The sequence below is a fragment of the Chelonus insularis genome, unplaced genomic scaffold (assembly GCF_013357705.1).
Source record: "Chelonus insularis isolate UGA/USDA-ARS -01 unplaced genomic scaffold, ASM1335770v1 contig_276_pilon, whole genome shotgun sequence".
Taxonomy (NCBI): domain Eukaryota; kingdom Metazoa; phylum Arthropoda; class Insecta; order Hymenoptera; family Braconidae; genus Chelonus; species Chelonus insularis.
Genome location: NW_023276462.1, coordinates 270,218 through 285,540, shown reverse-complemented (window position 1 = coordinate 285,540; position 15,323 = coordinate 270,218). Strand labels below are relative to the sequence as shown.

The window sequence follows — 15,323 nt, the reverse complement described above, 5'->3', positions numbered from 1 at the left end:
TTGTGCTGTGATATTTCTGCTTAGGTATTTTACTAAAAAATAAATTGAAGATTCGTGCGTCATAATATTTTATATTAGGGCATACTCAATTAATATAATTGAACATTCAACATTGGAGAATCAACGGACCGTTAAATTAATGGAGGGGAATTTTAGTGATTATTAAATTGTTTTTAAAATAAATATATTATTGTTATCTAATCTATAAATTTGAAAATTCTCTTATTTTATGTAATCAACGAATTATCTATTCCATTTTTTCACCAAATGCTACATTTCTTAATTGGATTCATTCTTGTTCCTTTGGGACATTTGTAAGCTTCTGCAAATTTATCCATATTAGAAAGAGTTCCAACTATTCTAAAAGCTGCCGGACTATGAGGATCAAGTCTCATTTGATTAATTAATGTATCAATCCTTGGACGTGAACAGAAAGTCTGAAATTTAAACGATAATTATAGTTTGTAAACAGAGCTATCAGTTATATTTTTGTTATAATTTAGGTCATATAGCGATTTTAAAAATTAAAATTTTATCATAATATATTGAAATTCTTACATGTGCGTAGGATAGGAAAAAAAGTTGATTACTACTAAGATTTTCAAGACCAGGCAGTCTCATTTTAGCTTTTAACGTTTTCGTTTTTTGAACTTGAAAAGCTTCATAAACTGCATGCATTCCTACCGAATCTGCAATGTTTTCCGATAAAGTATTGAATGGATTTACCTGAAGAATCAACATAAATAAAAAAAAAAATATTTATCGTGGCTTTCGGTTGAATGTAGTTAATTGAAATAAATTAAATAATAGATAGAAAAATAGGAAGTTACAAATGATGACTTTTAAATTTATGTCATTATTTTTACGTCATAGAACTACTTATGTTTTAAATTGAAATGAATTAAACATACTCGATATGCTGTACTATTGTATACAATAGAATAGTTGGAAAATTTCTCAATAAAACATTGAGCTCGACTGAAATACTCAGTCCTTGTAGCATTAGTCCACCAATTGCGAACATTTCCTTCTTCATCAAATTGACAACCAATGTTATCAAATCCATGAGAAACCTCGTGTCCAATAATTGTTCCTATTCCTCCATAATTAATAGCACTATAATTTAAATAATTAATCAAAGTGAATTCCTTGGCTTCCATACATTCAAAATTAGCATTAAATTTATGATGTGAAATTTACTTAGCTATTTACAAAAAATACTCACTCTGGTTGTTCTTCTTCGAAGAATGGGCTCTGCAAGATTCCAGCGGGTATGACTGAAAAACATCAACTTTGTTAGTAATTTTTTTTTTTTTTTAATTATTATATTTGTAATTAATAGATGATTCCATACTTAAAGAATTTCCAGGATAAGAATAAAATGCATTAACTGCGGTTGGAATAGCAACCCATCTATAATTTAATATTTCCATGTGTTATCACCATAATGTAATTTGCTGTCATGATTAATTCAGTTGAACTTACTGTTTTTTGTCTACAGGTTCTCTTAATAATTTTAATGTTTTTATAAGTTTGAATTTTGTTGCTTCTAAAGTATTATTTAAAAAGGACTGACTAACTTTAAAATCTTGGTAAAACTCATCGATTTTTCCACTATTTTCATACCAGTCAGGATATCCAACAAATTCTTTCATAAATTTTAATTTTTTTAAGGCTCCTTGTTTTGAATAACCATCCAACCAATTACTGTTATCCACTTTAATTTCCATCTCGTGAATTATTTCATGTATCATATCAATAGCCTTAAAAATTCCAACCGTATTTATGTTAGTTACAAATAATTTGTTGAAATATAACAGATTACTAATTAACTTACCGCATCTTTTGCTTTTGGTGGAAAATATTTTTGTACATAAGCAAGTGCTACAGCATGTGCCATATCATTTGCAGAAACACAATCCGTCCATCGTGGTGTAGGTTGTCGAGGGTTTGATGATGGTGACAACATTTGATCGAGTATAGTCACCATGTCTTTGTTTGTATATCGTCCAAGAGCCTTCACAAGCCACCAATGAATTGTATTTACTGTAAAAACATAATCAATTAAATACTTTTGCATTTTTAATTTGAAAGGCTTTAATTTTTTTAGTAGATAATATTTTATATATTGTTTTCATAAATAATGATGTATTATAAATACCAATAACTCTAGAAGATGTCTTGTCTAAGAGACCCGATAATTGTAAAAAATATTCAATTGATGTCACTGATATAATTTCTGATTCCTGAAGGTGAATGTAAGGAACATCAGCTAAATGATTCTTCATTAAATGTAACCAATCAATCTAAATAAACGGTTACATAACGTTTAATTAAATTGTAAAAATAAATCCTATTAGGTAAAATCATTTATAAATTATTAATTACCTTTGCATTTTCCGTTTGAGGAAACATTAAATTATAAGCCCTTTGGAAATGAACTATTGATGTTTTATAATAAAGATCATTAATATCCTGTTTTTGATTTGTACTATTTTTATTTAATTGAATCTGAAAGAATTGAATATTAGTTAATTGTTAATAATTATTCTACAACAATATACAACAAGAATATAAATTTTTAACTATGCTTACTGCTTTTAATTGCCATTCGAATAAAATAACGTTTTTAGCATCTTCATCTAAAGTATTTTCTGATAGTGGTGATCCTCGATATTTAGCAATTACTTTGGATGCATTTTTAATTGCATTTTTATAATTTTCAACAGCAGGTACTTTCGTAAATAGATCATTAGCTGTCGATACTTCTGTAAGCTCTATAGGGAAGAAAGTTTCAGTAGCGGCTATTGATGTAGGACTCAACTAAAAAAAGCTGTTATTATTTTATCTATTCCGACTATCATCATAATTATAATAATTCGCCACAAATATTTATTACTTACCCAAATGATGTGTCCAGAGGAATTTTTTAAGTCAACTTGAACAGCTAATGAAAATAAAGGTGAAAAACCAGACAATTTTTTGAAAGCTGAATCAACTTCTTGCCATGGCTTTTTTTTAAAGTTCCACTCAAACTCAGTCATTGTCATCGGCCAACCTCCATACTGATCCATTAGTCTAGAAAGACCAGAAACGCCTTCTTTTTCGATTGTATCTAATACAAATACATATATAAAATTAATGATTGATCAGATTAAAAATTCTATTTCATAAAAGTTATAAAATACCTTCGTCTATGCATGTTTTGTAGAGTATTTTTGCTTTTGTTAGAGCAGAATTGTCTTTTGTGGATAAAGTGGATTCTAAAATTTCTGAAAGTTTAAAAAATATTTAGATTTTAAACTTCTTGTAAAATTTATGATTACTTTACCTTTGAGACGATGGGCAGTTATATTTTGTATTATATTAAAATAACTCTTCTCAGTTTGTGCCGCCACATTTCCACAAGCATATAGGTAAAAGTCAGCGCATGGATCGTTTGTTTGGACCATTTTTTGAATGATGTCTTGAGCTTAATTACAATAAAAAAAATTCAAATATTCTTTAATTCCATTCCTTATTAAATATTGTATTTATTTATTGAAATAAATAGTTACCAATTCGTTTACAAACTTCACTAGTACAAACTGGTTCATCATTAACATCAATACTTTTAGTTTGTAAATGGTTAATTTTATAAATCAAAATAAAAGTGATGAAAACAGTTCTAGAACAAAAAATGGTAAAATTATCATAATAAAAATCAATATTAAAAGAAATAATACACTAAATAATTATTTATCATACAATTGATAGAAGAAACTTGGATTACGAGTAACCATGGTCCAGAGTTGATAAATGTCAAGTGGTTAGAATGTTAATAATTTGGGCCACATCCAAGATGACCGCCTTTTTTCTTCTTTTTATAAAGCAGAATCATTATTTCTTATCCAATGAATACGTAAATGTAATTACAGCTAAATAAATTTGAATATAAAGTTCAATAAAGAAATTTGTACTATTTAAGCATGTGGTACAATTTTGAAAGTGAATCATTCATCATTTAGATGATTTTTACCTTGAGTAACATTGAATTTGTAATTCGTTTATCACCGTCCTTGACCTTAATAAATTGTTTTCATTCATCTGAAGAAGTTTTTATAATGAACACACTTTGACATGAGTTATTTAATTAATAGAGTGAAAGCTAATTGTAAGTTTTGTTAAAAATCCATACTGATTGTTTACACATATTATCATTATCTTATCACATATTTTACTCAACTTAATTATTAAATTTTGGCCCATTGTATTTCAGTATTTATCGCTAAAATAATTAAAATTTTTAACCTTTATGATTTTTCGTAAAAAATCAATAATACTTAATTAATGACTTAACGTTAAAAATTTTCAGTTATTAATTAATTTAAAAAAAAATTTTAATCTATTGGAGTAAATCTCTGTAAAATGCAACAGTTTAAATGTTAGTTTGATGTTTAGTTGTATTATTCGATTAAATCAATTGAAAAGACTGAACTATTATCATATAAACGATTGTTTGACATTTAAATAAATTCAAAATATTCCGCATCAAATATTACCCGACTGTATCGGTAATGCACCAACGTCAGTTGATAATCAACTATTAATTTTCTACGTTACCTTATATTTGCATAGAAAAAAAATACAGTATTAAAACAATAACAGAATAAAATAATCTATTTTTTAATTGGTTTTTTTCTATTGTTACATAAAACACAATATTCATAGATACTCAACAGTATTTTACATCGTATGTAAATCGTGTATGTTATTGAAAATATAACATTTTCAGTGATCTGTAATTAATTATTTATATTTAATATAAAATAATTATTTAAATGTCTTATGAACAAAAGTGTATTAAATAAAAATGTTTTTTCTTCTTAATGTGGTGCTTTATTGTTAAAAAAAAATTATATACATATATAGCTATAAAGGGGTTATGTGTCACAGTTTGACAAAAATTATTAGATTGGAATCATTTTTTAAATAATGATTGGTTGATTGTACAATAATTTTGTATTAATTCAGTAAGTGTCTAATCTATTACTACTGATAGTTTTAATTGCTGTAAATATAAATTGACATTTATCTTTAATGAAAATCTCAGTCCAAAGGTCTATTTGATCATACTATATAAATATTATGGATATGGACAATATTTATATAATTATATAAATATTCTCCATAATATTTATATAATAAGATTTTTAATTATATTTAATATCAATAAAAATACGTATGCTACAAAAAGTATAATATTATTTAATTATTTATTTAGTTGAGATGTTTGAAGTACTGAAGAGTTTAAATCTAAATCTCAAAGTATGCAGAAAAAGTTAATTCCATTTTGCTACTTGACTAAAGTAAATGAAGCAGTGATGAAGAAGTAGCTGATTCATAATTGTACTTGCTGTTGAGTGTTTGTCGAAAGTGTCTAAAAATCTTGGTTTTATTGAAAATTTCTTAAATAAAAATTATATTATGGAGGTAGAAAAGTCAGTTGTAAAAAGAAAATCTTTTTGTGATAGACTTAAAAAAATACCAGCAAGTATATCATCTGTAGTTAAACATCTTTTTTTTCAGTAAGTAATGAAGCTATTTAAAATCAGTTTTCTGTATATCTTTATTTTTTCAAATTAATTTATATTTAATTTTTTAAAGATTGGGTTTGAGAATAGCTAGGCATCCAATCAGATGGATCATTTGCTGCTCTCTATTAGTATTACTATGTTTAGGAGGTTTTTTAAAGTTTCGACAAGAAAGAAATCCTTTGAGATTATGGATTCCTCCAGATTCAGACTTCGTCAAAGACTCAGAGTGGCTTATGGATCAGTTTGGAGAAGGTCAACGCACCGAGACAATGATATTAACAGCAGATAATGTGCTAGAACCTTACGCACTTTATGAAATGAATGAAATCATGAAAAAAATCTTATCTATCCAAGTTAATAAGCAACTTACTTGGACAGATGTATGTTTCAAGTATGTATTCACCACTTCATTGATATTAATAATAATAAATATTATGATCAATTAAAGATAATTACAATTAAACTCTTCGATTACATAACTAGTAATTTAACTAATAACTTCTATTGATTGCCTGTTTACTAATGGTATCAGCTACAATGATAACTATCATTATTTTCACTTTAGAGTACCAGTGATATCAGGCTACTCGATAGCTCGTCAACAACGTGATATTGATGATGATGATTTTTTTGACGAAGAACCATCAGCACGAATGGATCAGAGTAATTTTGATCCAAGTGTTCATACCTCAGCGAAAGTTTATTGTAGGATTTTCAATACTTTACCAAAAGGCTGTTTAATCTTTAGTATTCTAGATTTATGGGAATATGATTCAAATAAAATTTTAAGCCAAACTAAAAATGACATTATTACAAAAATAAATTCAGTCAAAATAAGTCCTACTTTAGGTCATCCCATAAATTTCACTGAATTATTAGGAGGAGTTGTCAAAGACAATATGGGTAAAATTATCAGTGCTCGAGCAATGAAAAATCAGTGGATGTTACACGTCAACTTTACAAATATCAATATGAATAATGCGGGGAATGATGTTGGAACTTCTGATTGGGTACGGTGAGTTTTATATCTAAATTTCTATTCATTAAAAAATTTATAAAATTGATATGTAATTTGAATATAACTTTTCATTTAATATGTAATTAAGTCACATCAAATTAATAATTTATAACGAAATTAAACTATATATTGATGATGTCTATGAAATGAATATTAAAATCTATTTATTACATTGGATACATTTATAAATCCAATTTAATTAATAGAAGATATAATAAATAAGCCAATCTATTATAAGTACTATCACTTTAAAGGCTACAATTGACGTCCTAAATTGGGAAGCAGAATTATTGAAAGAACTTCATGCAAGTTCAGAATTATTGAAGAAAAAAAATAAAGAAAACAATAAAACTTTACAAATATGGTATCAAGCAGGAAGAAGCTTTGGTGATATCAGCGAATCTACAATGTTTCAAGATATGAAAAAAATAATAATTGGTATCATATTAATGACTTTATACGTTCAAGTAATCTTATCACGATTTAATTGGGTTGAGTGGCGTGTGAGTATTTTTTTTTTGTTCTAATAATAATCATTTATTTGTTTGTTGAGTGATTAATGTTAATTATTAACAATTCAACATATGAAAGAATTAATTATTTGTTTCCGGACATTTTAGTCTTGTTTAACGAGTGCTGGTCTTTTGTGTGTGGGTGGAGCTTTTATCGTTGCTGTTGGACTATGTTCTCTTTTTGGCGTTCCTTATGGCCCGGTGCACTCTTCATTACCATTTATGCTGATGGGTCTTGGAGTCGATGATATTTTCGTGATGATGGCATCTTGGGAGGAAGGAATGTCGCATGAATTAATTCGTAGCAAGTCGATCGATGAAAGAATTGCTCATATGTTAAGCCACGCTGGAGCAGCGATTTCTATTACTTCATTGACTGATGTGATAGCATTCATCATCGGCGCATCTACGGTAAAATAATACCTATAAATCTTATATAACCCTACCCTTGGAAATTTACTATTCAATGATAATTTATAACAGCTTGATTCTATTTCATGATAATCAATTCCAGTTATGAATCACTGCATAATTGTTGCAAATGATAAATGAGGAATATATCGTTGATATTGATATTGTTTTTTTTAAACACATAAAAAAATATAAATAATTTTAGTATTGAATTTCGAAAAAGCAACGGAACTCGATTACTCTCAATTATACTAATTTAAATTAAATGAGTAATTAATATTTATTAAACTATTTATTTTGTATACATGAATATTTAATTAATTAATACATATAAAGTTGAAAAAGGTGATATATAACTTACGTATGAAATTATTTTAACAAATTTTTGCTATTTTTAGATTCTCCCTTCTTTGGAATCATTCTGCATCTACGCAGCCGTAGGAGTTTTCGTAACGTTTTTACTACAAGTAACATTTTTTGTTGCCATTTTTACGTTAGACGTGAAACGAATTGAAAGCAAAAGAAATGGAATTTTTCCATGCATAATACATGACAATTATGATATTAGTAAAAATGATCTGAACCAGCGCTTATCGTGGCGAGTAATAAATACTTTTTATACAAAAGTGGTATTAAAGACTCCAGGAAAGATAATTATCATATTAATCACTTGTATTTTCACAATTGTTTCTGGAATGGGAGTTTACCAGCTGAAACAATGGTTTGATCCTGACTGGTTTTTACCTACCGACTCTTATTTACATAAATTCATAGAAGTGAAGAACAGAGAATTCCCTACTAGAGGGAAATCAGCGGCTATTTATATAGCTGATATTGATTACATTATGGAATATTCCAAAATCATGACATTAATAGATAAATTAATGAATATGACTGTGGTCGATAATTTAGAAGCTTGGCCACAAGAATTTGCTCAATTTGTGCAACGTCATTATGACAAAGGTTATTAGTGAACATAATTATTTAATAATTAATACAATTACCCTTATTATAATTAAATGTTTGTTAGTGTAATTAAATTACAAATCGTAGGGCTGTAGTTGCAATCAATGTAATATTCTTTTATATATTATCAATTTGGAATTAATCTATTTGTTTTCAGATGTAACAAATAATTCCCTGCAATCAAATGAATTTTATTTTTACCTCTCGAAATTTCTATTTAGTCCAAGTGGTGGCAAATATCAAAGGAATTTTCGATTTGATGGTAATTTGACTTGTGGAATGAATACTCCAAGAATATTACTCTCTACTATCAATTTTGCCTTTACTAAATTTTCTGGCCCTGACCAATGGATTCCAGCGATGGATAGCACAAAGTTAGCTGTAAAAGAGGTGGGTTTTAGTGGATATGCTACAGTTTGGAGCCGAATATTTGGTGCATGGGTCACAGACAAAGTAATTGCCCGTGAGGTTACTCGAAATATTATTCTTGCATTAATATGTGTGATGGCAACAACAGCAGTACTCATTGCTGAACCGCAGACATGTATTTGGATTCTTCTCTGCGTTAGTTTGACCCTCGTTGATATCTGTGGTTTTATGTACTACTGGGGATTGTCTATCGACATAGTTTCGTGTATCGGTAAGTATCTCAACATGATTTTAAAGTGGCAAAAAGTAAAAAAAGGAATTATAATCTCTTTGATACAATTTAAATATGTTAACATGTGTTTTCATTATCTGCTTATTCGTGGTATTCAATTAAATAATTTATACTAACTTTACTTTTTTAGTGATGTTTTAAAATGAAATTGGTTTTACGACTGGTATTTTAATGTGAATTTCGAACAGGAAAATAAATGCGGGTTAAAATTTGAGATAAATTGATACTATTGATACATTATTGTTATCTACAAAATATTCAAATAATTTGCATTCAATTTAAATAGTTTATACAACGATACAATTAAAACTTGGACTATTAACTGTAGTTTGGTTTAATTACTGAATCATTTCTTTGTATATTTATCTTTAATTATTTTATCCATAAATTTTATTTTTGATGAAAATATTACCGTAAAACCATTTCAAAATGTATCCTAACACTGGATTTATAAATAAATAATGATTTTACTTTATAATTTATGATTAAAATAATTAAATAAAAAATAGTTGATTGAGAAATTCCAGTCATTAGCAATTAAAATTCCGCAATTAATAAACAAATAAATCAAATGAATATTTACTTACTATACTATTTAATTTACCTTAGTATTACTTGAGGTTATTAAATCTTCTTGACACTTGTACATGGATGTATTTTCATTACGTATTAACTCAATTAATTTTTTTTTTTCGCAGCTCTCGAATTAGCAGTAGGTCTGAGTGTTGATTATGCAGCTCACGTCGCACATGCTTTTCTCAACAGCAATGCACCAAATAATGAAAGAAATCGATCTGCAAGAGCTTTGATTGCTGTAAGACATATCGGAGCAGCAGTATTATACGGAGCAGGTTCAACCCTTTTATCTCAATCTCTTTTAGCTTTTTCTGAAGCCTACGTTTTTCGTACATTCTTCAAAATATTTTTCCTTGTGATCTTATTCGGTCTTTGGCATGGTTTACTCTTACTCCCAGTGATTTTAAGTACAATTGGACCACGAAGTCTACATCTTAATAAAGAAGAAATAAAAAAGTCTATTGAAACTGACGCAAATCAAAAAGTGAATGATGAAGTAAATGTGCCTTTAAATACAATACAATCAGATAATTAATTGTTATTCATCTTTATCAATAATATTTATTTTTGGTTCAATAAACATACAAAATTATTACACTATTCATACTATTAATCACACATTTATACAAAAATAATAATAATCAGAATAATCGTAATAATAATTAATAATAAAAATAATAATAAAATTGGATAACTTAAAACGGAATTATTTATATATATTTATATAATATATTATGATTAAAAAACAAGTACAAAATAGTGTAGCAAGGATCATTAAAGATTTATTCCATTAATAATCCATTATTGATCGAAAATGAACATGACTATTATTAAACGTAACGTAATCGTGTTGATGCATTATTATGTTTAATTGTAATGAATAATTATGACGTAAAAATGAGCGGCGAGGGGAAACCCAATCGACAGGTGAAACCCCCATCGCTGTCTCTCTCAGTCTTACACAGTCCAAATACATTCACACCCTCACATTAATGCAATCATACCACGTATTTCCCTTATTCACACCCCCTTCGTATTGTTTCTGCTTTTTTAAAATCATATCCTTATCTATTTACTTGATAGGATAGCAGAAATTCTTGACAATCAGACAACAAAAAATTTTCCATTACTCTAGTACTTTACTTTACTCAACGCACAATAATCAGTACAATTCTTTAGCGCACACGACGGTAGACTGCTGGGCAGCAAGCCGCGTACGAACGGTATTTGAGAGTAGACAGTATACAATTAATTATTTCATTTATTTATTATTGTAATTTTTAGTTTATAAATTGGAGGGGGGGCTGTATATTTCTTGTTACTTCATTAGTAATTATTATTATTATTATTATTATTATTATTATTATTATTATTATTATCAATAAGGAACCATCGATATAATAATATTTATTCAGCGAAAAGGTGCCAATTAAGTGTTTGATGTTATGTGGGGCTGGAGGACTTAGCACGCGTGTGACATGAGCGCAGATTAATAACACGATCAATGGGAGTAAAATGTAAGGGAAGGATATGGAAAAAAGCTCGTTGATACATGACGATGTCAAGTATGGGCCGTCGTTTTGGATGTTGCGAGTGATGAGGAATAAAGGAAAAAAGGGATAATGATAATTTATTGATAAATATTTTTCATTTTTTTTAATTAGTTAATTATTAATTATCGTTATGATGATTATTTTTTATTTATTATTTGAAACTTTAGGAGAAAGGGTTTAGGGTTCGACACGTAGAAGGTAAGAGAAAACTCGACGGCCGGGGAAAGACACTTTGGGGTACAGACAGACACACAGACATAGAGACTAGGCTAATATCGACTATCTATTCAAACTATCCTAGATGCACATGCACACGGTATACATACACGCGACAATATGATCAGATTAACATGATATGTATACGCATGTGCACACGTAGATTTCTTTTAATTCATTTTTTTTTAATCGTCGTTATTATCATTTTTATGTTATTTTAATTTATTCGTTAATTAATTGTGTCAATATCGTGTAATAAATGTTATAGTTTTTCTTTTCATTACTCAAGCTTATGCCCAAAAATCTACCAGAGGCACTTTGGGTTTATTAGTACCATAAGAAGTCGGCGTGCGCAGGGGAGGGACTGCACACCGCGAGATCGTCGGGCGATCATATGTAGCACAACACGGGGGTACACCAATAATTAGTCAATTATTATTATTTTTTTTCTCACGAATTTAATCATTCAGTAATTCATTAATATTTATACTTTATATTTATATTTATATATATTTTTTTTCTTAATATTTTTATATTCGTTATATGATAATTAATCTCGCATTGGCTTGATTGGGTCTTTCCCCGAGCTACTTCCGATCGCTTTTTGACCTCAACTGTTACCAACAATAATGAATTTTACGTGCCAAAATCACCTCACCCTTTCATTCTTATTTTCATGGTTTTTCTATCTCATCTGTCTACTTTAGTTTCCCGCTCGCTTCTAGCTTTTTCATTTTCAGATTTGTTTTCTTGTTCGTCTTCAATCATTTTTGAGCAATAAATACTTTCTCCACGAACAACTTGCACATTAAATTGACTCTCAAATAATATCTACATTCATACCGACCCACTCGCACCGTCTTACGAATCGCACCGACAACTGTCACGCTAATATGGCTACATCCACAGAGTAATTTTACGTTAATTAATGATTATCAATTCATATCAATTCAATATCAATGTATTACAATCAGACAATACTCAACAGTGATCATTATTCATATATATTACAATAATTAAGAGTGACAACAACATGACGACGGAGGCGTTGAAGCATATTTAGGAGAGAGTGGCACAAGATGGTTTGTAGAGAAATTACGTGAATTTAGCACGCACATCTCGTGTATATAATATGAATTTTTATGACAATGATAATGATAGATAATGATGATCATGATATTGATAATGATATCGAGATGAGATGAAGATGACGACAAATGATTAAAGAATATATGGCAATATTTTGGGACGTATGATTTGTAGACCGAGAAAGGGAAGCACGCACACTCAACACAACCGTCACATAGAGCTTGACCTCGCGCTCGCGTGGTTATCGTCCGTATATATTAATACTTATTAAATAATACACCGTCTTTCTTTCGTCAAAGATTCCATTCTTATCGTCTTTCTCTTCGAATGTGTGTGCGTCTATATATAATTTATATAATATGTATAATATTTATATTTATATCGCGACAATATATTTACGGAAGGGCCGAACGCACACATATTTTATATACATACACATGCGTTTTGCCAGCGTATTAAGTGTATTTTAATTATTAATTATTAATATAGTATGTACACATATACATATGAAATACCATCCATTGTATAATATAATCATTCATATATATATTTATATATCAATTAGTTTAACTAGTTTTATAAATTAATAATCGGTTTCTTAAAAACCCTTCGACGACTTTCATTCGAAGGGTTTCAGCTATATGTCATGGATGGAAATGTTTCTTCGTTTAAAAATCGACACTCAAGTCATCAGTCGCTTCGGCACGTGACGCATATCGATTTACACATTACACATTGTTTTACAAATATCGTCAAACAACTTGTTTGTACGTATTATTATATTAACTTTTTTCGATTTAATTTTTCATTAAAAATGCTTTTTTTCCTTTTACCTAACGCGACAATCTGTTATGCTTGACCGCCGGAGTGTGAGCATGTATAATAATATTATTTTCTATTGCAATATCATTATTTTGGTACTTTATATACATTATTATCTGGTAAGTGCGATGATATAATTGTCACACCTTCCAGCCAGCGGCTTGCTTGAAGACTACATTACGTCTTGAGCATAATTTAATCATCTCGCTAATTATTTTCACACAGAAGTCGCACAACTTATCCTCTCTATCTTTCTTTCACTATGCTTGAGTCTTTGATAATATATAGTTTGAAAGATAGAGTGAAATAATAGATAGAGTACAAAAAAAGTTAACTTTCTCTTGCGACTGTCCATGATAAAGTTGAAGCGTATATATTAGGCCAGTTCACTTGGCATTTTAATCATAATAACCTAGCATCTTGACTCAGCATGGCCATTCATGACGTAGAGACTTGGTCGGATGCTTGGTCGGAATCACGGGACATCAGGGATTAACGTCCACCGACATTATATTGTGCACCTGTTCTAATTTGTACGCCAGCCTTTGTTTCTGTGAAAATTCATCCTCCTCAAGGGTCACTATTAATTGCTCGTTGTATTTTCCTGCGTATGTATACAACTCATAGAGAGCGCAATTTGTATTAAATTCTGACGTATGAGACTGAAAAAAACGACATTCATTTTAAAATTATTTCTCCAACAAAAGGTAAATCGTCATTTATAATAATCACAATAATTTTCAACCATTTAAATAAACCTTTTCAGCGTGAACAATAAAATTAATTAGGAATGAAATTACTTCCGGAAAATAGTACTGTGTTAATAAAAATAAATAATTTTGCATGTAAAGGATTGAGAAATTGTATTAACATATTTTTAAAAAGATAAAAAGCTTACCCTAGACTCTTCAGCTAACATTGCATTCATGTCTTGATCAGAAATAGCAGGCATCATTTTAATATCTGAATAATAGCGTTCTACCCACTCTTTGTACACTGGAATGTCCTTGGCATATAGCAGCTTTGAGCTCGGAGAATCCTTGCCTGAAATAGTCAAATTTATGATTATTAAAAATAACATAATTAATCTAGGTTAATAACACAAATTCAATTATCATAGAAATTACCTAATCTATGGTCTGATGTAGAACAGCTGTCCATAAACGTCTGTGCCACAACAGAGAGACAAGAGTCTACAATATTGGATTTATGAATATCAAAAACAAAGTTGGGATTTTTGATAAGATTCACCCAAAATCTGAGAGGAAGAGAATTGCTTTTCCACGTATGAACGACTTCTGGATCAGATATGCCATGAAGTAGTGCTTGATCATCGAGGAAGTCAAACATATATTTGATAGCAAGTGGTAATGCTGATCCTCGATGAGCTGTACTGAAGATTGTTTCGAACAAGTCGTCGACAAATTTTTGTAAAGTACCTTTTGTTGAAAGTAACCTTGTTAAATAAATTTCTGATACCATTTTGTTGCCACGTTCACCCTCTTTCTGAGCATCTGTGTCATGGTGTTTGACCAAGTGCCAAACTTTTACTCCACCATCATGATCATGATTTAGAGGTGATGTAGCACGAGAAAGTGGTGGACTTGCTGAACTGAACTTGCTGAGATTTAACGTTTCATATTTGTGAGATTTATCTGTTTTCTCGGACAATATAGAAAGATTGTAAATCGATGATTGTTTGGAGACTAAGCTAAGAGAAGCTCCATCTGGTACTCTGTAGTGATTCAAAGTATTTCTCTTTTTCCATTCGCCTTCAGTTTTTGTCGTTGAGTCCTCGTCATAGAGAATCAATCTTCCTGATGCTCCTGTTCGCCATTCTGTGAAGAATAAATGCATAATAAAAATGTTTGCATTGAGTTAACCCCAAAATTTCACTAGACTATATTCCATTTTTATGCAAAA

The 15,323-nt window shown here is 29.2% G+C and overlaps 3 protein-coding genes across 4 annotated transcripts in view; 1 reads left to right on the top strand and 2 right to left on the bottom strand.

Annotated features, from left to right (window-relative positions):
• Nucleotides 1-51: 51 nt before the first annotated feature.
• On the bottom strand, nucleotides 52-3,820 carry LOC118065208 (neprilysin-like). The gene is made up of 15 exons (XM_035080354.1): nucleotides 3,748-3,820; nucleotides 3,558-3,667; nucleotides 3,332-3,472; nucleotides 3,189-3,272; nucleotides 2,904-3,115; nucleotides 2,596-2,823; nucleotides 2,389-2,511; nucleotides 2,162-2,306; nucleotides 1,838-2,046; nucleotides 1,486-1,763; nucleotides 1,355-1,413; nucleotides 1,226-1,277; nucleotides 912-1,116; nucleotides 559-726; nucleotides 52-437 (listed from the first exon to the last, which is right to left on the bottom strand). The coding sequence occupies exons 1-15, from the start codon at nucleotides 3,780-3,782 to the stop codon at nucleotides 261-263; spliced, it is 2,226 nt and encodes a 741-aa protein (XP_034936245.1). The 5' UTR covers nucleotides 3,783-3,820; the 3' UTR covers nucleotides 52-260.
• Nucleotides 3,821-4,875: 1,055 nt separating this feature from the next.
• Nucleotides 4,876-10,425, top strand: LOC118065231 (NPC intracellular cholesterol transporter 1-like). Its single transcript, XM_035080390.1, has 9 exons — nucleotides 4,876-5,012; nucleotides 5,264-5,567; nucleotides 5,647-5,967; nucleotides 6,142-6,586; nucleotides 6,849-7,097; nucleotides 7,215-7,517; nucleotides 7,916-8,480; nucleotides 8,641-9,123; nucleotides 9,843-10,425. The coding sequence occupies exons 2-9, from the start codon at nucleotides 5,467-5,469 to the stop codon at nucleotides 10,253-10,255; spliced, it is 2,880 nt and encodes a 959-aa protein (XP_034936281.1). The 5' UTR covers nucleotides 4,876-5,012; nucleotides 5,264-5,466; the 3' UTR covers nucleotides 10,256-10,425.
• Nucleotides 10,426-13,316: 2,891 nt separating this feature from the next.
• Nucleotides 13,317-15,323, bottom strand: part of PlexA (plexin A) — a 149,953-nt gene continuing 147,946 nt past the window's right edge. The window contains exons 9-11 of one of the 2 annotated variants that reach the window (XM_035080384.1): nucleotides 14,528-15,238; nucleotides 14,299-14,444; nucleotides 13,317-14,062 (exon numbers count right to left, since the gene is read on the bottom strand). In XM_035080384.1, coding sequence (XP_034936275.1) covers nucleotides 13,886-14,062; nucleotides 14,299-14,444; nucleotides 14,528-15,238 — 1,034 coding nt within the window. In that variant the 3' untranslated portion in view covers nucleotides 13,317-13,885. The remainder of the gene's footprint in view (nucleotides 14,063-14,298; nucleotides 14,445-14,527; nucleotides 15,239-15,323) is intronic. The other variant, XM_035080383.1, reaches the window with a different exon arrangement.

Excerpts from the sequence above, each read along its gene's own strand:
- LOC118065208 (XM_035080354.1), bottom strand. The coding sequence starts at position 3,782 with ATGGTTACTCGTAATCCAAGTTTCTTCTATCAATT. Across the intron at positions 2,512-2,595 it reads TCGAATGGCAATTAAAAGCA|ATTCAATTAAATAAAAATAG; the intron begins GTAAGCATAGTT and ends CAATTCTTTCAG. Across the intron at positions 1,117-1,225 it reads TTCGAAGAAGAACAACCAGA|TGCTATTAATTATGGAGGAA; the intron begins GTGAGTATTTTT and ends TTTAAATTATAG.
- LOC118065231 (XM_035080390.1), top strand. The coding sequence starts at position 5,467 with ATGGAGGTAGAAAAGTCAGTTGTAAAAAGAAAATCTTTTTGTGATAGA. Across the intron at positions 5,568-5,646 it reads GTTAAACATCTTTTTTTTCA|ATTGGGTTTGAGAATAGCTA; the intron begins GTAAGTAATGAA and ends AATTTTTTAAAG. Across the intron at positions 6,587-6,848 it reads ATGTTGGAACTTCTGATTGG|GCTACAATTGACGTCCTAAA; the intron begins GTACGGTGAGTT and ends ATCACTTTAAAG.